The following is a 22,313-nucleotide window of genomic DNA, read 5'->3' on the forward strand; positions in this document are numbered from 1 at the left end:
ACCATCATAAGTGATTGTCCTGTGACACTTTGCCAATTGTTTTATAATTGTTGTTCGAGTGCTTTGAAGTGCGCTAGATGCTCTTTTTAAGATGTCGTCCTCATCCTCATTTTAACAATTCAAATTTAAACGGACAGACGCCTATAAATCGTAAGTGAACAACAGATTTCTATCATGCCTTTTACGTTTGTGCTTTATGGGAAGAAAAATTTGTTTTAATTAGCATTACTTGTGCTAAAGAGAGAGTTGTTGGCTGATTCAATCCTAATTTGGGGTATGTTCATTGGAACATATGAAAATGGTCGCCAGCGTGTTCACCGTCACCATATTGGTTTGGGCCGCGCTGTCTTGCACCCGATGTGTCCAATCTCAGAATGATGGCGAGGTTAACTCTTTGTTGCTAGGCGACGATGGAACGGTTTATGTTGGAGAGAATAACGCCCTCGTGCAGTATGGGAACAGAACTGTTACAAAGGAAAGCATCGTGGCATGGGTCAATATTACAAGCGGTGATAGGCTCCCAAACTTCCCTTCCATATTTGACTTCGTTACCATTAGCGACGTGACTTATTTACTGGAATGTGGTTCGGGTTACAACGAAACATGTGTTCTAAGAAATCTAACTAACATTTCGTACGTCACCGATCTCCATGAAGCGCACGATGAAAAGAGATCTATGTCAAAATTCCTTGGCAGCCCGATTCCGTCAGTTGTGATCAGTCGTCCGATTCAAGATCACGTTGAAATATTTTCAGCGATTTCGTTTGACGTTTCATACCCATCTTCCTTTTATGCATTATCGAAAAGAATTATTTGGGTGAAAGAGGGCAGATTTATCATTCACTACGCCCTAGCAAGAGAATTTTACATCAAACCGAAACCGGGCTTTTCGTTGACTTTTATTCACGGGTTCTATTCAGAGGCCCCTGACAACCACCATTACGTGTACTTTATGAACAATCGGCGGACCACTCGCGGCGGCGGCTACAGTGCATACATCAGCCAGATGTGCGCTAACGACACGTATTTCTGGTCTTACATCGAGGCCCGGCTGGAATGCAAGGGCTATACCAACCTGACGTCAGCGTTCACCATTGATACCGCATATGGACATTATCTCTTGGCAGCGTTCGACGGTGACGACCGCCATCTAGGGTCTGCGCTGTGTATGTACAATGTCGCCAATATAGACGCGTTTTTCGAGGAACAACAAAGGAAATGCTTCCGTGATGCAGTTGGTTCCACACCTGACTGGATACAGGGCACGGAGGAGGCTTGCTCAGAGAAAATAGTAAGTAAAAAATAAATCTCCATCAAGTCTTAGAAATCCTTTATTGTTCTAGAAATCTTTATAAACTCGCTTTCTGGAAAGAACGAATTTAGATGACTCAGCCTCTTTTGCAAGAATTTTCACTTAGATGACCAGTGCCTTTTTTGCCTTTAACCAAAGTTTTACAGCATATTTAATGGAACTGCTTAAATGCATCCAAAAAGATGCTCCCTAACTCCCAGAAAAGATTTACCACAATTAATAATAGTGTTTTAATATTCCAAAAAGGATGAATAGATGTCGAAAACAATTGTTCGCATAAAGGATATAGTTGACCACAGTTAATCTTTTAGCATTCATTCATTTAATATTTGTTTGCGCTTTCTGCTATTAAATACACGATTACAATCTCAGTAATTAATATTTACCATAAATGCATTATTTAGTAAGCAGTTAAAGGTCAAAAGTGATGTTTGTTATACATGTGTATGTATAGATTTTGAGTAAGAGTGTCACTTCAGTATATCAGGATGGCAAAAATTAGGAGATCATATACATTCGTATCACTATAAATATGACTTTAGCCTCTGACTGATATGTCCATCTATTACAATGGATAATAAACTGTCTTGTAATAAAATATTTAAGTTTTAAGTTTATAGAACGGTCTTTTGTTGCCTTAGATTGTTCCTGAAACCAGCCCTATGTATTTAATTCCCTTTATACACTGACCTTTAGTCTATAAGTTTTGAATGATAAACGTACAGTCTTAACTGTGCTTATTTGCACGATGGAGAACCCATGTATGTGACTTATTGGTCAATAAATCACAATATCCATGGTTATATAGAATTTTCTCAAAAAACCTAAACTTCTCTTTTTTTATTATTTCATTGACGGGTGCTAAAATTCGCCTTCCATTTCTTTTATTACCGGGACGACCGTTCAATAACACGTTTTACAAAAAAGAGTGTTTTTAGTAAAGAGGTCTTAATTGCAGGGTTTATAGTCTTTGTATAACAATAATTATCCTAATTTTAAAGCTGCACTCTCACAGATTGATGTACGTGAAGTTAGCGGCCTAGCGGCCTAGCGGCCTAGCGGCGTGAAGTTAGCGGCCTAGCGGCCTAGCGGCCTAGCGGCGTGAAGTTAGCGGCCTGGCGGCCTAGCGGCCTAGCGGCGTGAAGTTGGCGGCCTAGCGGCCTAGCGGCCTGTCGGCCTAATTATTTTTTTTCTATTTCCAAGCAATTGTTAATGCGTTTTTTTTAAAACAATGATAAATCAAGATTTTTTATTCATATAGTTACATAGCGGCCTTAAATTGTTATATAGTCAGAATATTTTTCTTTACCTTTTATTCTAAAACAATTTTAAATTAACTGTTTTATGCACAAATTATCACTCTGAAGCGTTTTTCAAACTTTTTTCAAAAAAGTCGATCAAGCACTTCAGCGACTTAGCGGCATAGAAGCCTGAAATTAGCGGCCTAGCGGCCTAGCGGCCTAAATTGAATCCTATTTCAAAGCATGTATACATGCATTTTCTTCTAAAACAATAACATTTTAACTGTTTTTATGCACAAATTAGCACATTGAAGCGATTATCAACAGGTTTTTTTTCCAAAAACGTCGATAAAGCAGTCAGCTATTTCAAAGCATTAAACATGCCTGTTCTTCTTAATCAATGATATATTAACTGTTTATATGCACAAATTATCACTCTGAAGCGTTTTTCAACTTTTTTTCAAAAAAGTCGATCGAGCACTTCAGCGGCCTAGCGGCCTAGCGGCCTAGCGGCGTGAAGTAAGCGGCCTAGCGGCCTAGCGGCCTAGCGGCCTAGCGGCCTAAAATGGTTTCCTATTTCAAAGCATGTATACATGCATTTTCTTCTAAAACAATGACATATTAACTGTTTTTATGCACAAATTAACACTTTGAAGCTATTAGCGATTATCAATAATTTTTTTTATTAAAAGCGTCGATAAAGCAGTCAGCTATTTCAAAGCATTAAACATGCCTGATCTTCTAAAACAATGATATATTTACTGTTTTATGCACAAATTATCACTCTAAAGCATTTTTTATTTTTTTTCAAAAAAGTTGATCGAGCACTTCAGCGGCCTAGCGGCCTAGCGCCGTGAAGTTAGCGGCCTGGCGGCCTAGCGGCCTAAAATGGTTTCCTATTTCAAAGCATGTATACATGCATTTTCTTCTAAAACAATGACATATTAACCGTTTGAATGCACAAATTAACACTTTGAAGCTATTAGCGATAATCAACATCTTTTTTTTCCAAAAAAGTCGATTAAGCAGTCAGCTTTTTCAAAGCATTAAACATGACTGATCTTCTTAATCAATGATATATTAACTGTTTATATGCACAAATTATCACTCTGAAGCGTTTTCAACTTTTTTTCAAAAAAGTCGATCGAGCACTTCAGCGGCCTAGCGGCCTAGCGGCCTAAAATGGTATCCTATTTCAAAGCATGTATACATGCATTTTCTTCTAAAACAATGACATATTAACAATGACTGTTTTTATGCACAGACTATCACTCTGAGGCGATTATCAACATATTTTTGAGAAGGATAGGCATGTATGCTGACTGCTTAATCGACTTTTTTGAAAAAAAAAGATGTTGATTATCGCTAATAGCTTCAAAGTGTTAATTTGTGCATAAATACAGTTAATATGTCATTGTTTTAGAAGAAAATGCATGTATACATGCTTTGAAATAGGAAACCATTTTAGGCCGCTAGGCCGCTAGGCCGCCAGGCCGCTAACTTCACGCCGCTAGGCCGCTAGGCCGCTGAAGTGCTCGATCAACTTTTTTGAAAAAAAATAAAAAAAGCTTTAGAGTGATAATTTGTGCATAAAACAGTAAATATATCATTGTTTTAGAAGATCAGGCATGTTTAATGCTTTGAAATAGCTGACTGCTTTATCGACGCTTTAAAAAAAAATGATAATCGCTAATAGCTTCAAAGTGTTAATTTGTGCATAAAAACAGTTAATATGTCATTGTTTTAGAAGAAAATGCATGTATACATGCTTTGAAATAGGAAACCATTTTAGGCCGCTAGGCCGCTAGGCCGCTAGGCCGCTAGGCCGCCAGGCCGCTAACTTCACGCCGCTAGGCCGCTAGGCCGCTGAAGTGCTCGATCAACTTTTTTGAAAAAAATAAAAAAAGCTTTAGAGTGATAATTTGTGCATAAAACAGTAAATATATCATTGTTTTAGAAGATCAGGCATGTTTAATGCTTTGAAATAGCTGACTGCTTTATCGACGCTTTTAAAAAAAAATATTGATAATCGCTAATAGCTTCAAAGTGTTAATTTGTGCATAAAAACAGTTAATATGTCATTGTTTTAGAAGAAAATGCATGTATACATGCTTTGAAATAGGATACCATTTTAGGCCGCTAGGCCGCTAGGCCGCCAGGCCGCTAACTTCACGCCGCTAGGCCGCTGAAGTGCTCGATCAACTTTTTTGAAAAAAAGTTGAAAAACGCTTCAGAGTGATAATTTGTGCATATAAACAGTTAATATATCATTGATTAAGAAGAACAGGCATGTTTAATGCTTTGAAATAGCTGACTGCTTAATCGACGTTTTTGGAAAAAAACTGTTGATAATCGCTTCAATGTGTTAATTTGTGCATAAAAACAGTTAAAATGTTATTGTTTTAGAAGAAAATGCATGTATACATGCTTTGAAATAGGATTCAATTTAGGCCGCTAGGCCGCTAGGCCGCTAATTTCAGGCTTCTATGCCGCTAAGTCGCTGAAGTGCTTGATCGACTTTTTTGAAAAAAGTTTGAAAAACGCTTCAGAGTGATAATTTGTGCATAAAACAGTTAATTTAAAATTGTTTTAGAATAAAAGGTAAAGAAAAATATTCTGACTATATAACAATTTAAGGCCGCTATGTAACTATATGAATAAAAAACCTTGATTTATCATTGTTTTAAAAAAAACGCATTAACAATTGCTTGGAAATAGAAAAAATAATTAGGCCGCCAGGCCGCTAGGCCGCCAACTTCACGCCGCTAGGCCGCTAGGCCGCCAGGCCGCTAACTTCACGCCGCTAGGCCGCTAGGCCGCTAACTTCACGCCGCTAGGCCGCTAGGCCGCTAGGCCGCTAACTTCACGTACATCACAGATTGAACGTTTTGACAACTTTTTAATTTTTTGTCTAGGGACGTGCCATTTTTTGCAAAAGTCCATGGAAACAAGTGATATAAGACTGCTGACAAAAAAAATAAATCCCAGGATTTTGTATTGCAGTTCAAAAAATAATTTTTATGCAGTTTTCTAAAACCGTTAGTAACGGTTTCAGCTATTAAACGGAAATATGCAAATCTGCGATCTGATATTTTGTCAGCAATCTTTTATCATATGTTTGCAGATTTTTACGCAAAAAATTGCGTTTTCCAAGACAAAAAATAAAAAAAGTTGTAAAAAACGGTAAATCTGTGAGAGTGCAGCTTTAAGAAAGTTATCTTTATCCCTACCTGAATCGAGGCCTTTTGTTTACAATTTTTGACGTGCGATTGAAAAATCAGTCACGTGGGTTCTCCACCGTGAATTGTGCATGATGCCAGAACCGGTTAACTTTATTATGATATCTCTTCCACTGTGTAAGATTTCCGTACCGGTTGACTTTATTATGATATCTCTTCCAATGTGTATGATATCCGTACCGGTTAACTTTTTTATGATATCTCTTCCACTGCGTATGATGTCCGTACCGGTAAACTTCTCTATGATATCTCTTCCACTGTGTAATTGACTGGTGCATTATGATATCTCGCCCAGACCCTCACCAACATCAAATGCGGCTACACGGGGAATAATTCGCGGATTTTGGCTTCCATCGCCATGGAGACGGACCGACTACTCCTCACGCGCAGTGCAATCATCTCCTCCGTTACTATGACAACACAGGGGGATTCCGACATTATGGTGGTGTTTGGAACAGCATCCGGCGATATAGAAATGGTATTTGTGTTTTCCTGCAAATATTTAAGCACATTAGCAACAACAAGATTTCTGTGTTCGTCTTACTAATTAAAAGATTGTCGTGTTAAAGTCAGTACAGTGGTATAAAATAAAAAAAAACAACAGATTTCATGATAATAACAAACATTGTCATTTAGTATAGACAGTCATTTTTGTAGGGTGTATACAAAAATATTTACAAATCATATCTTGAAATATTCTCGTGTTTTGCAGTTATTGTTTAACGAACACTTTAACCGGTCCCGGCCTGTGTACAAGATGGCGGGGACGCAAACAGAGATCCGTGGTCTGACTCTGTCGCCAGGAAATGACATTCTCTACTTTTATCAGGAAACCAAGGTTAGTCAGATTGTCCGACAGCGTTCTGTTATTTTGATGCATTTAACCGCTAGTTTATGATTATGATTGCTCGCGACGGATATCACACTTAAATGTTTGTACACAAGATCAAATCTCGATCAAAATCTATTTTGAATTGATATAACGAGTCGTGAATATTTGTCCATATACCGCGTAAATCTAAATTCTGAATTTTGTCATCAGGTTACCACGCTGTTTTTGGACGACTGTTCTGTGCACACCAAATGCCAGACATGTGTGACGTACAACCTGGCACGGGAAAGTTGCGCATGGCTGGCGGGCACGGACATTCCTGGTCGCTGTGTGAGCCGGTCTGCTGTTTCAGGGAGTGCGGCCCATATTTTCGAGGATCATTGTCCCCCTGTTACGTCATCTGTAAGCCAGTGTTGGATATCTTTTTGATACAGACAATTCATAATCCAGGATGCAACCCCAAATAAGTTCCAACCGCCAAACGCAACAGAGAAAGCAACACATTTTAAACGTCATGTATAATAACATAATAATTTCATTGAATCCGGAATCCCAACTTTTTAAGTTTAAGTTTAACTTGTACGTGTTTTAAAAGACTTTATACTTCCCCAAAGAGCAGTGAAATTTGCCTTTATAAACCTAATGCGAATATGTTCCAAAACAAAAAAAATCTCAAGAACTTTCTCTCAAATTCTATCAAAATCTTGTTCTAAAATGTTTATACATTTAATATAATTTAAAATTCTTTAACATTCGAAATAAATGTTGACAATTATGTTCTAAGTATATCAATGGGGGAAATATATTTGGTATACATGGATTTAGGTCACCTTGCAAATGAAACTAGATTTTTAAACAACGAAGTACTGAATTTGAAATTTGAAATATAGATACAAGTAAGAGCATTTATCAAACGCACGTGAAACGAATAAATGCTCATACGAGGGACAAAAATACTGCACCTACTAAGAAAGAACGTCACCATAATCACTATGATTACCAGCAGTTTGCAAACTCACTTGTTTTCTCAGTTGTCCCCCGCCAGAGGTCCGCTAGAGGGCGGGACGCGGCTCACCATTCAAGGGCAGTTTGGGGACAATGTCATGGCCATATGCGTCTACATCGGCAAGGAAATCTGTCCACTCATGGAGATCTCGCAACAGCGGTTAGTGTGACAAAACCTGCCACCCTTGATCAGTTTATAATTGTAATTACATAATACATTGCACAATTTTGTGGGATTAAAGCCCGATGGGATCACGGGTCTATACACCGGTTTATCTTTCCGTGATGGTACCAAGCAGCATTAAAACAGAGTACTGTTTGGTATCTTATGATGCCAACACCATGATAATATCATATCAATACTGTTCCATTGACATTCATCGTTAAAAACAATCCACGTCCAATTTTTTATGTATGTTTCTTTACAGACTTGTGTGTATCACCCCGGAAGTTTCTGGGGCGGCCAATATGTCAGTCAGTGTCCATGTAAATCACCCGGAGATGCCAAACAACGATCGTTTCCGGTTAGCGCCGATTAATGGCGAAACCTTGGAACTCGCGGTCATGTTTCAATATGTGGTATTTATGCGTATGTTTTCATAATTGAGATAGCATTTTAAACAAGAAATTTCAAAATAATGCGCATTTTTGTTGTTAAAAATCGTTGTCCAAAACTTTACTTGATTGATGTTCGACAAATATTCTTCTAAGACGAGACACCTACAGAGCTATATTTCCCTCAGGTTAGCTATACCGAGTCATTGTTTAACCGTAGGTTCCTTCGTTTGACCCCGACCAGCGACCCCATGTTCGGAAGTCCGGTGACACACAGCTCGCCTTGAGCGGCCGCTTCCTGGATGCGGGATCCGTGCGCTCCGTTCACATTGGCGGTCACATCTGTAGCATTGGAGACCAAGATGTGTAAGAGGATATATTTTATAGCTCATTTTATCGTTGAATAAATTATTTGTCGCCATTTTGTGACTTAACATTGCAGCCCGAAAGTTCTTAAGACAAATTTACCATTTGTCTTAAGAACTTTCGGGCTGCAATAATAAGTCAATTGCTTTATAAATGATTTGAGTTTCTCCACTCAGATTGTACATAAAAACATCTGAGGCTTCAACTCCTTCTGCATGCACATACACAGTTCAAGTTTCAGACATTCTTCAAATCCGCGATGTCGCCACAAGAAAGTCTTTGCAAGTTCTAATGTGAATTCAAGTATACGTAACACAAACAACCCGAATTTTCAGCGCGACTCCAGACATCATGAAGTGCCGGACACCCGGACAGGCCACCCTTGGGGAGCACTATCTCACGGTAACGTTCGACCGCTTTAACATGACAGGTCCGACCGTCACCTACATCCCCGACCCCGTCATCGCAGAAATACACCCTACTGTTTCAATTGCTAGGTGAGATGGTGGTTATTTTATAACCTAGATTTAAAGTTATCGTGCAGTTTATATCATTCAAGTTATGAATTTGTGTAGTTAGTGTGCTGTCGTAAGTTCTTATCAATGAAATGCAACACGCCAACCTCGATTTGGTCATGACTTTAATTCCGAGTTGTGACATCTTATACTTCGTTCAATGGTGTACACACTCGCCGCTTTCAGTGGGGGTATTCTGGTAACGGTAAGCGGACAGAGGTTGGTAGGACTTGGCGCTGGAGTCGGTCTGGTTGTCAATGACGACACCGGCCAAATATTGACGGTACGTTATTGATCATAAATCGTTCCTTACTCAAGGCTAAAATAAATCATTGTTTCCAAAGAAATTGCATTGTTATTGCTTTGTTTCATTCAGTACACTACAATGGAACTTTTATTAAAAAGTTTTTGTATATAATACAGACGAGCGGAAAGTGTGCACATAAGGACAATGTGTTGGCATGCCACACCGGAAGTGCCACTGTAGACCGACTCCCGGCATCAGGAATCGCGTTCTTAATGAACCCGTATGCCGCGAAAAACAATTTAAGCGTCATAACCATCCGGAATGACCCGGAACTTGGTCATGTGAACTATACACTTTCCATAACGAAGGATACCGATATTGAAATAAAAGTAAGTACCATTAATTAATCATTTATATAGGTGAACAATGACTCTGCCGATCAAGCTCCTGGTGTTTTTTTATGAAATCGTTTTTAAAAGTAATATCATCATAATTGTCTGTTTCAGGGAAAATATATTGCGGGTATTCCGCGTGAAAACTTCCATTTTCGGGCCGGAGTGTCGGCGGAGTGCGCCGTCACTCACATAACAGAGGCCGCTGTGAGGTGCAGGGTGAAGTACGAGGATGTCCGGACAAGCCATGGACTGATACTGCCTTTCAAGGTCGGTCAGCAAACTCAGGATGCCTCGTTGTTTTGACGGAATAGAATGTAATCGACCGTCATACCCTCTTGATTGAATTATTACCGTTTCTTTTTGTGTTTTTTTTTTTATAATTACAATACAAACAATCATTATGTCTCAATCGGGTGAGCCTGTAAAATATCGACGCTATTTTCCTATATTAGGGCACAGTGGGGAATAAACAGTACGATATTGGGACGGTGCGGGTGGAACCGCTGGCGTCCAATGCCTACCAGACGACGACGTCCCCCGCCAACTTCGACACTTATCTCGTCATTGCCGGTTGCTCTCTTGGCAGCATCATAGTTGTGATCGCCATCAGCTGCCTCGCCATCAAATGCTACAAGTGAATAACATATTCGCTATATCTGACTCTAATTAACGCCGTAGCCCAAGAAAGGTTACTAGTCAAAGAATGTACGTGAAGTTAGCGGCCTAGCGGCCTAGCGGCCTAACGGCGTGAAGTTAGCGGCCAAGCGGCCTAGCGGCCTAGCGGCGTGAAGTTGGCGGCCTAGCGGCCTAGCGGCCTAATTATTTTTTCTATGTCCAAGCAATTGTTAATGCGTTTTTTTTAAAAAAACAATGATAAATCAAGGTTTTTTATTCATATAGTTACATAGCGGCCTTAAATTGTTATCTATTCAGAATATCTTTCTTTATCTTTTATTCTAAAACAATTTTAAATTAACTGTTTTATGCACATAATATCACTCTGAAGCGTTTTTCAACTTTTTTTCAAAAAAGTCGATCGAGCACTTCAGCGGCCTAGCGGCCTAGCGGCCTGGCGGCCTAGCGGCCTAGCGGCCTAAAATGGTATCCTATTTCAAAGCATGAATGCATGCATTTTCTTCTAAAACAATGACATCTTAGCTATTTTTATGCACAAATTAACACTTTGAAGCTATTAGCGATTATCAACATTTTTTTTTTTAAAGCGTCAATTAAGCAGTCAGCTTTTTCAAATTATTAAACATGCCTGATCTTCTAAAACAATGATATATTTACTGTTTTTATGCACAAATTATCACTCTAAAGCGTTTTTTTTTTTTTTTTTTTTTTTTTTTTTTTTTTAAAGTTGATCGAGCACTTCAGCGGCCTAGCGGCCTAGCGGCGTGAAGTTAGCGGCCTGGCGGCCTAGCGGCCTAGCGGCCTAAAATTGTTTCCTATTTCAAACCATGTATACATGCATTTTCTTCTAAAACAATGACATATTAACTGTTTTTATGCACAAATTAACACTTTGAAGCTATTAGCGATTATCTACAGGTTTTTTTTCAAAAGTGTCGATAAAGCAGTCAGCTATTTCAAAGCATTAAACATGCCTATTCTTCTAAAACAATGATGTATTTACTGTTTTTATGCACAAATTATCACTCTGAAGCGTTTTTCAATTCTTTTCCAAAAAAGTCGATCGGGCACTTCAGCGGCCTAGCGGCCTAGCGGCCTAGCGGCGTGAAGTTAGCGGCCTGGCGGCCTAGCGGCCTAAAATGGTTTCCTATTTCAAAGCATGTTTACATGCATTTTCTTCTTAAACAATGACATATTAACTGTTTGAATGCACAAATTAACACTTTGAAGCTATTAGCGATAATCAACATATTTTTTTTCTTTCAAAAAAGTCGATTGAGCAGTCATCTATTTCAAAGCATTAAACATGGCTGATCTTCTAAAACAATGATGTATTTGCTTTTTTTATGCACAAATTATCACTCTAAAGCGTTTTGTTTTTTGTTTTGTTTTTTTTTTCAAAAAAATTTGATCGAGCACTTCAGCGGCCTAGCGGCCTAGCGGCCTAGCGGCGTGAAGTTAGCGGCCTAGCGGCCTAGCGGCCTGGCGGCCTAAAATGCTCTCCTATTTCAAAGCATGTATACATGCATTTCCTTCTAAAAAAATGATATGTTAACTGTTTTTATGCACAGACTATCACTCTGAGGCGATTATCAACATATTTTTGAGAAGGATAGGCATGTTCACATGCTTTGAAAAGCTGACTGCTTGTTGACTTTTTGAAAAAAAGGTTGATAATCGCCTCAGAGTGATAGTGTTTGCTTAAAACAGATAATATATCATTGTTTTAGAAAACAATGCGTGTATACATGCTTTGAAATAGGATACCATTTTAGGCCGCTAGGCCGCCAGGCCGCTAACTTCACGCCGCTAGGCCGCTAGGCCGCTGAAGTGCTCGATCGACTTTTTGAAAAAAAGTTGAAAAACGCTTCAGAGTGATATTATGTGCCTAAAAACAGTAAATACATCATTGTTTTAGAAGAACAGGCATGTTTATGCTTTGAAATAGCTGACTGCTTTATCGACACTTTTGAAAAAAAACCTGTTGATAATCGCTAATAGCTTCAAAGTGTTAATTTGTGCATAAAAACAGTTAATATATCATTGTTTAAAAGAAAATGCATGTATACATGGTTTGAAATAGGAAACAATTTTAGGCCGCTAGGCCGCTAGGCCGCCAGGCCGCTAACTTCACGCCGCTAGGCCGCTAGGCCGCTGAAGTGCTCGATCAACTTTTTTGAAAAAAACAAAAAACGCTTTAGAGTGATAATTTGTGCATAAAAACAGCAAATACATCATTGTTTTAGAAGATCAGCCATGTTTAATGCTTTGAAATAGCTGACTGCTCAATCGACTTTTTGAAAAAAAAATATGTTGATTATCGCTAATAGCTTCAAAGTGTTAATTTGTGCATCCAAACAGTTAATATGTCATTGTTTAAGAAGAAAATGCATGTATACATGCTTTGAAATAGGAAACCATTTTAGGCCGCTAGGCCGCTAGGCCGCCAGGCCGCTAACTTCACGCCGCTAGGCCGCTAGGCCGCTGAATTGCTCGATCGACTTTTTTGGAAAAGAATTGAAAAAAACTTCAGAGTGATAATTTGTGCATAAAAACAGTAAATATATCATTGTTTTAGAAGAACAGGCATGTTTAATGCTTTGAAATAGCTGACTGCTTTATCGACACTTTTGAAAAAAACTGTTGATAATCGCTAATAGCTTCAAAGTGTTAATTTGTGCATAAAACAGTTAATATGTCATTGTTTTAGAAGAAAATGCATGTATACATGGTTTGAAATAGGAAATTTTTTTAGGCCGCTAGGCCGCTAGGCCGCTAGGCCGCCAGGCCGTTAACTTCACGCCGCTAGACCGCTAGGCCGCTGAAGTGCTCGATCAACCTTTTTTGAAAAAATAAAATAAAAAACGCTTTACAGTGATAATTTGTGCATAAAACAGTAAATATATCATTGTTTTAGAAGATCAGGCATGTGTAATGCTTTGAAATAGCTGACTGCTTAATCGACGCTTTAAAAAAAAATGTTGATAATCGCTAATAGCTTCAAAGTGTTAATTTGTGCATAAAAACAGCTAATATGTCATTGTTTTAGAAGAAAATGCATGTATACATGGTTTGAAATAGGATACCATTTTAGGCCGCTAGGCCGCCAGGCCGCCAACTTCACGCCGCTAGGCCGCTAGGCCGCTAGGCCGCTAAAGTGCTTGATCGACTTTTTTGAAAAAAAGTTGAAAAACGCTTCAGAGTGATAATTTGTGCATAAAACAGTTAATTTTAAATTGTTTTAGAATAAAAGGTAAAGAAAAATATTCTGAATAAATAACAATTTAAGGCCGCTATGTAACTATATGAATAAAAAACCTTGATTTATCATTGTTTTAAAAAAAAACGCATTAACAGTTGCTTGGACATAGAAAAAATAATTAGGCCGCCAGGCCGCTAGGCCGCTAGGCCGCCAACTTCACGCCGCTAGGCCGCTAGGCCGCCAGGCCGCTAACTTCACGCCGCTAGGCCGCTAGGCCGCTAACTTCACGCCGCTAGGCCGCTAGGCCGCTAGGCCGCTAACTTCACGTACATAGTCAAAGATGATAATTTGATCGTCTATTCCGTATTGTCACAGTTATCTTGTTAATATACATCATTCATTTTTCACTTCTGTATTGTCAATTGCATTCCCAGTCTGGAATTGCTTGAATTCTGTCACTGCTCACCTCTTCTGCAAATGTTCACAAACCGCTCTTTATAACTGAAAAGCTGGATGCTAACATTATTCACACATCTGTTGCTGTATTATATCACAAAAACAAACAATTTCCTACCTTTTAGTAGCATCGCATCTGCCATTGAGCACAATTTCACCACTATCTGCCATTCCACACACTCAAATCTAATCTGCCATTGTTCACCTCTGTACTGACATTGCTCACGTCTAATCTGCCATAGTACACCTCTACATTGACATTGCTCTATCTATCCTGCCATTGTTGACCTCTGCACTGACATTGCTCACATATATTCTGCCATTGTACACCTCTACCTTGACATTCCTCACATCTATTTTGCCATTGTTCACCACTGCACTGACAATGCTCACGTTTATTTTGCCATTGTTTACCTCTGTACTGACATTGCTCATGTCTATTCTGCCATTGTTCACCTCTTTACTGACATTGCTCACGTCTATTCTGCCATTGTTCACCTCTGCACTGACATTGCTCACATTTATTCTGCCATTGTTCACATATACATCGTCATTGCTCACATTTAATATGCTATTGTACACCTCTGCATATCCATTGTTCATATATAATGTGACATGGCTCGACTCTACATAACCTTTAATTACATTTAATCTGCAATTGCACACCTCGATCTGCATCACAATTGCTCATATCTAATGTGACATGGCTCCCCTCTACATAGCTTTTGCTTATAGATAATCTTAAATTGCAGACCTTTGAATCGCTTATGCTCATATCTAATACATAGTTCAACATCTCTGCACCAGAATTTCTCCTATCTAATCTGCCAATGATTCGCACTGTACTGTCACTGTTTACATCAACAATGTAATTGCTAATCTATGGTTCGCAGTTATTCACATTTTAATGTCAATTGCTCATCTGTGTACGCCATGGCTCTAAATTAACGTGCCATTTCTTTGATATGTCATCACTGCACCGCCGTTTATCACCTTTATATGTCATTAGCTATCTTTGCTCTGTTTACTATATTTGTATTGATCACAATGCATGTTTGTCTGTGGTAAGTAAGATATGGGAGGTACTGGCGTGTGATGGATGGTATCATAGACCTCGAAGGTCTGTAGATGATAATGTAACATTTCAAAATATTGATAAAATATCCTCTTTATTTAGGTCCAATAAGCAGGTTACGGACGACCATTACCGGGTGAGTTACCAAAGAGGGACGGCCGGGATCATGGACCTGGAGGGACTCTCTGAGAACCAAACATCCGAGTCTGCGCAGAACAGGCAGAACGGTAGGAGGGTTTTGGAAGAATTTTGGGTGGATAGAGGGATGCCTTAGTCTTTAAATTAAGAATATTGCAATAAAAGGTTATAGTATATATTGTTTAATAATTCGGTTAAGAACCCCCACCCCCCCCCCCAGTAAAACCTTTAAGGAAATCGTTGAGTCATACTCATGTTTCTACAGTTTGTCTAATATCAATCGATCTTACCTTCTTTACGTATAGTGTTTACCTGATTTATGTCTAATCTAATGGTAAAGTATAATGTTCGAAATAGTTTTCTTGAAGGGTAATTTCAGAATATCCTGGAGTCTTTGTTGTTGTAGATTACCAGCGGCGTATCGGGCTGCTGCATGGGGCGGCCGGTGGCGCCTCCAAGGATACTACGCCGTTACTGCAAGTCCTTGATGACGTCACGGTGGCGACCCTCCTAGAGAAGGACCTGCTGATTGATAGCGACCGCCTCGTGCTGGGGGAGATGGTGGGGCAAGGTGGGTTTACAGATCTAAGAGTGTCTTAGTAGTCGCAGTACATGTATACGCTTCTAAACAACCATGCACATTAACAGATTTCTCAGCGTCCATACATAGTGCAGAGGCGTATTAGGTGGGTGGTAGTTTGAAAGACTGCTGCGGTCCTTGAAACAATAACATTTTCACCAAATGCGGTTAAATACCGGCGTCTTGTGTTGTGTACCTTGGTAACAGTATATTATATACCATCGATAATCCCTAACGCATGCGGACCTCTCTCAAGTTTATGACCAAGGGCCTCGGATTATTGGATTTGAATGTGTTAATTAACCGCCCCGATAGCTTAGTGGTATTGCGCCCGCCTCGGGTGCAGGAGGTCTGAGGTTCAAACCCCGGCCGCGTGAAAACAGAAGTTAAAATATGGTCCCAGTAGCTCCCTTGCCTACAGACCGTCATTTAAAGGACAATACTGGGCAATGGTGTACTCAGCACCTGTTAAAGGGTATCGCTCATGTTTTGTATAGTGCGCTTTAAGTGGCGAAATAAAGTGTTGCAATCATAAGGACTGTTAAAGCCAATATACTGTCGGCTGGAACCCTTCAACAAATATTGATGTGAGCGATATATATATTATGTTTATAATATGCAAATAATGTCTTTGAAGTCCACGATTTTGAAAAGCATTAGCTACGCATTTCAACAAAAGGCTTTTATATTGAAATATCCCTCAGTTTAAGTCTTCGTGGGCGAGAGGTTACTTGTCAGTTAAAAAAAAATAATATTGGTTAGGTTCACTCCCGACTTAAACCAGGTCTCTTTACGTCATTTGGAATAGGTTTCAACGTTGTACCATGGAGGGTCACATGATCAAAATGTACCAGCCAACATTATGATTGTAAAATAAAACTGTTATAAAATATGTGAAGACAAGAAGAAAGTCATGTGATATGTAAATTTTGTAGTGACGATGTGAACGCTAAATTTAGACTATTCTTTCGGTTATATGGCATGTTTGTTATAATGATAAATGTTTATTCTTTTATCAAACATTTAAAAAAAGTGAAAAAGGTTAAGAAAAAACATTTAGATATAAATACATTTCGATGACTTTACAATACTAAAAGATACTGGGCCGGGACTTTAAGCATAAAGGATATGTGTGGTTATATATAGATAAGGCACGCGGGCTTATCAGGTTACTTGGCCCTCATGTGACCTCTGTAAACCAATCAGACTGCCATCTTCTTAACTTTGGCATAATTAAAGCGTTCGACATTTTTTTTCAACTAACCACTACCTCGAACTCCTCCACCTCTTTTTCATCTGAGAAAAGGAATTTGACTGTTAAGGGTGCCACACATTTCACTACATATCTGATTTGATTCTTTTTTACTTGTGTTACTTTAAAATATTTTATTTCCCTGTCTTACACATGTACTGCCATACTTTGCCGCTATCAATTTCCCTGTTTATCGTTACATGTACAGGGGCGGTTTATTCACCCTTATATTGAATTACGGGAAACATAACGTAATACTTGTCATCCTATTCTTGTTGACTTTGATTTTATTTAATTGCATTTTGAATAAATGCCCATTATCAATCAATGTAGTGTGTTTCTTTAATTTTTACCTACATACATACTCATTCAACCGGCATCCGGTCGCCGTTATAACCTTATAAGTGTACAATATATAAATAGATAAACAGTACTATTATTTCTACAGTGGCTAAAGCAACTAAACCATCTTGAAGTTACAGTTGAAGTTCATATATCACTAAAACAAGTATGTCAGCTTCTGCATATACCTGGAAAAGCCACATCAGCCTTTCAATTTTACATTCCCACAACGATCTTTCGGCAAAATGAATCTTGCTCAACGTTCATTCAAAAACAACAGTTGCTATAAATAGTTCCCAGAAATGCACCAAATCCCACCGTTTAAAAAAAGATGTTCGTAAAATTTGCCCAGGAACACCCTGGACACCCTGGACCCCGTCAACAAGGTAGGGGACTCAGCTCCCAAACCAGCCCCTTCCACAACCCCAAAGACAATTGCGTTACGTGCCTGTGGTACATACCTACAATTATTTAAATTATGCTGGAAGCATGCATAATAGAACGATAGTATATAATGAACCAAAATAATCTACCCAGATTGATGCTTTATTGGCAGGAAATTTTGGTCGAGTATACAGAGGCTACCTGCGAACAGTTGGAGTGAAGGAAGACATGACAGTTGCAGCCAAGACTATGCATAGTAAGATCTTTATAGCTTTACATCAAACTACTTTTTAGCTTCACCCCGCTTATTGATGCCTTTATCTACAAACTCGAGGTACTCGGGGTACTATTTAATCCAATCAGACAAAAGCAATGGTGCGGCTTTGAAGGATAAATGCTTTTGAATAATCCGGAAGCTTTGAATGACCAGATTATTACGGAAATGTTAGATAGGCACCAGACATACTGTAAAAAATCGGGTGTAGTCTTTGCGTTTCCTTAGTCTACCATACTATGGTGAAACGGTGGTTAAACCTAATATACGACATTATCTGTCGACAGGAAATAACCCACAGGACCTGGACGTGCAGATGTTCGTGAAGGAGGCGCTGATAATGAAGGACTTCCAGCACAGGAACGTGATGACGCTCATTGGGATCTGTTTCGGCATTGAGCGGCTCCCTCTGGTCGTGCTCCCCTTCCTGGAGAATGGCGACCTCCTCACCTACATCCGGGACGTCAACAGGGTGAGTACGCATGTGTCGCCGAGTTTGAACCACTGCGTAGCAACAGTGTTAACTGTGGTTAAAGGTTCCGGGTAAACTCTTAGCGTCGTATAAAATGGCACTTCATTGAATTCAGTTTCTGTCATATCAGTCTTCGTGGGACCGTATTTACTAACGATTTAAGTCTGAGTTTGAAACTCTGACTCACAAAAGCGATTATTTAAATTTTGTGAGTTATCTTAAATACGATTGTATTAATGTCGTATAGGTTATCTTAAATACAGTTACTTTTAACAGTGTAGCAAGGTGCCCTCCCCTAATGTTTCAGGAGCCTACAGTCCGGGACCTGACAGTGTTCAGTGTTGACATTGTAAGCGGAATGGAGTATCTGGCCCAGCTAAAATTCGTGCATAGGGACCTAGCGGCAAGGAACTGCATGTACGTACCCAGGCTAGCATTGACATGTTTTGTTGATCGCAGTGTAAATGTATTTTATTTTTATCGCAAACTTGACAAACTCCTACCGTTTTCAAATGAGAGTGAGTATCGCTAATTTCGATAAGGCATTATATTTATGACGTAAGACCGACTTTACTTTGAAATGAAATCAGTCAAATACACATCGTTGTTTAACTTTTAAAGTGATTCCCATTTTGACATTTTGGCTAATTTACACTCAGTATTTTAGACGTTTACTTAGAGAACCCATTTATTTATTAATTATAACGTTATAGTAACGACTAGTATTATTTTGATGCTTCATTCATTGTACAAACCTGTGCTTATCAGTTCCACCTGACTGCCGCCATCAATGATGACCTCTGTTTTGAAGGCAATAACAAATTAATCAAGATTGACACTTGTCTATGTTAACTTTAATCCTACAATACCACGTGTTTCTACCATAATGCCATTATGGGGGCAAGGTGTGTTGCGCTCAAGAGCTATGCCCCGACAAATTTATTCTTTGTTTAGCGTGTTCGGACGCTATATGTGTAAATTTCCTTCATGGTTTAGTTTAAAACAATTTTTGATTCTTTTATCATAATATGGTGAACATTTTAAGTTAGATGTAATTTGGAATTTATAATTTCAATACTAAGGAAAGAAAACTTCATCAAATACTTAAGCTTACTATAAATTTGTTACTGAATACATTTTGTATAATGTACTGACTAATTACCAGTAATTACAAAAAGCAAAATGCATAGCGCAATACATAGAAAGGGTTTAGAATTTAACCATTAGCTACATGAACTTGAGAAATGTTTCACAATTATTTTAAAAAAGTACCAGGAAGATTTCCACAATGGTTTAGTATATACTATATTACTAGTATCCATGCATGTTGGGTACATTTTTCATCGCCTTTATAAGGATTACTTGCATAACAATGTACACTAATTAAAAGCGGAGTCTTACTTGTTTCATCTTTTGAAACTAATAGTAAGTTTATTTCTGTCTTGAAATATAATCATGTATAATTGTGTTCGCCTTAGATACGTTAAGGTCACGTCAAATGAAGTGTTTGTGACGTTGAAATAAAATAGATGTGCGCCGTCAATATTTTTTCAACCTAACGTCAATTCGACATCATATACATCAGTGTAGAAACATAGAACTAACGTCATATCTTGACTTCCCCAGGGTCGGGGACGACATGACGGTGCGGGTGTCCGACTTCGGTCTGTCACGTGACGTGTACGAGAAGGAATACTACAGCACACGTGACAAGACAACTAAACTTCCGGTCAAGTGGATGAGCCCGGAGAGCCTCGAATTCGGACATTTCAGCTCCAAGTCAGACGTGGTAATGCCTCGAATAGTTAATAGTTTCTACTGTAAGAGATTATGATAATCTCAACACAATATGTACTACGACACTACTCTTTGTAGTATATTGAGTTATGAAATTATTTCATAATTTAGCCTAATCGTCTGAGAAGTTTATTTATCCTTTTACTTTAAATTGACCAAGAACCTGTTTTGGATTCGCTGCTTTTTTGTGAACCCTAAGGATTACGAACTTCCTGATGACAACATACAGGGAAACGATTTTTTATTTCTTTATATTTCCACTAAATCATTTGATTTATAGTAACTGTTTTCTATTACATATACCAAATGTAAGCTTTTGTATTATACAGTGGTCGTTCGGTGTGACACTGTGGGAGCTGTTGACGCGCGGCATGTGCCCGTATCCGGCCGTCGACAATTGGGACATGATGCGTTTCCTCAAGGATGGACGCCGCCTCGAGAAGCCGGACTTTTGCCCGGAGGAAATGTAAATTTTAGATTTAACAGATTGAATGATTGGTTTCAAGTGTGGACCTTTTTGGCTCATTTTAAAGGATTTAGGTTTATGTATGTTCATTGCGTCTGTATTGCACAAATTAGATTTTATAATCAAATTACAAATGCAACATTACTGATGTTACCAAACCCACCATAATTTGTTTCTATCAAACACCAATCATGTATATCAAATCCGGTCACAACCCACAGGTACCAGATCATGTTTCGCTGCTGGTCTTGGGAACCGGAAGAACGCCCTACCTTCACTGAGTTGGCTAAAAATATCCCGGAACTCCTCCGCCGCTTGGAGCGAGCATCAGAGAAGCGCCGCAGACTGGAATCTAACCGTGAGTGAGGCACAACACAACATCCTCAAAGCCAACCGCGAGTGAGGCCCAACACTTCATCTTCATAGCCAACCGCGATTGAGGCCCAACACTACAGTGGTGACAGTTAAAGCACTTATGAAGCAAACCTGTATATAACGTTGGATAGGCGTAAATGCCGAACTGACTCTTGTTTTCTGTGTCGTTGTTTTACAATGTTTATTTCAGTTTAAATCAATCGTATTCATCTAAACACTACATACTCGAAATAATGTTGAGCTACAGTATATGCTGTATTTCTGGAATTAAATTAATATTTCATATAGCGGACCAGGCGACGTTAGTGCTTTGATAAAGTCAAGATATGTTTTCCAAAACTGTCGTTCGTTGTTGGACATATAAAATATTTGTTTTAAATTTCGAACACATGGATATTGATGATATTATGATGTCGCGTGCAGTCTTTCAAAAGGCACTTATTATCTAAAATGTGGGCATTAAGGCATGACTAGGTTTTTGTTTTCATGGCCATCGTATGTATATATATCTGTATATATTTTAATACATGTTATATATTGTAAATAAAGTTTTCAAATCATATTTTCAAAACACATTTTGACACCAGTACCTTCTTATATTATTGCCCTTCAGACATATCTGAAAAAATAGGCATGCATTTTACAGAGTTAAATGGCAACACCAAAAATATAATAATCTTAAACGAATTGTCTAAGAAATCGAGTGCTCTGACAGTTGCATAAGTGGCACAATACTACCGTAAACATACTGCATAAACTATGGTCTGAAAAGTAACAGTCTAAATCAGTATCCTCGTCTTCGGAGTCAGCAGGTCTTTAGGGGCCTTGCTGACTGACAGAGAAGAGAAATACTGGCGGAACCCTTGTCGAATGATTTCGCTTTCACAAAGACGTTTGTGTTCCGTTTTATTCAGAGCCGATATAGGAAGTTTGGACTTTTAGCACATTCTCAATTTTTCATCTTCATCAGACGTTTTTTCCCTGTTTCCTTGTCGAAATTTGAACTTAAATTTCCTGAAAGTCCTTGCTGTCAAACATGTAGTTTAAGAACACAACCCTCGGAAAGTCTTTTCGGACTTGTAACCACAGTATATGGAGCCAGTTTACGCGCTGTTCAGTGGATTTGCAGAATTCTTTGTAGAGTCATTGAAGTCAAT

At 38.7% G+C, this 22,313-nt stretch overlaps 1 protein-coding gene across 1 annotated transcript; it reads left to right on the plus strand.

Annotated features, from left to right (window-relative positions):
* Positions 1–48: 48 nt before the first annotated feature.
* Positions 49–21,718, plus strand: LOC128218303 (hepatocyte growth factor receptor-like). The gene is made up of 20 exons (XM_052925951.1): positions 49–1,291; positions 6,088–6,270; positions 6,505–6,630; positions 6,835–7,026; positions 7,656–7,789; positions 8,058–8,208; positions 8,405–8,550; positions 8,886–9,047; positions 9,252–9,348; positions 9,489–9,701; positions 9,819–9,974; positions 10,160–10,341; positions 15,179–15,303; positions 15,621–15,785; positions 17,945–18,028; positions 18,334–18,518; positions 18,826–18,935; positions 20,145–20,307; positions 20,645–20,781; positions 21,003–21,718. Exons 1-20 carry the CDS (start codon positions 293–295, stop codon positions 21,145–21,147), a joined length of 3,855 nt encoding a protein of 1,284 aa, XP_052781911.1. The 5' UTR covers positions 49–292; the 3' UTR covers positions 21,148–21,718.
* Positions 21,719–22,313: the final 595 nt, after the last annotated feature.

This window comes from Mya arenaria, chromosome 14 (genome assembly GCF_026914265.1).
Source record: "Mya arenaria isolate MELC-2E11 chromosome 14, ASM2691426v1".
Lineage (NCBI taxonomy): Eukaryota > Metazoa > Mollusca > Bivalvia > Myida > Myidae > Mya > Mya arenaria.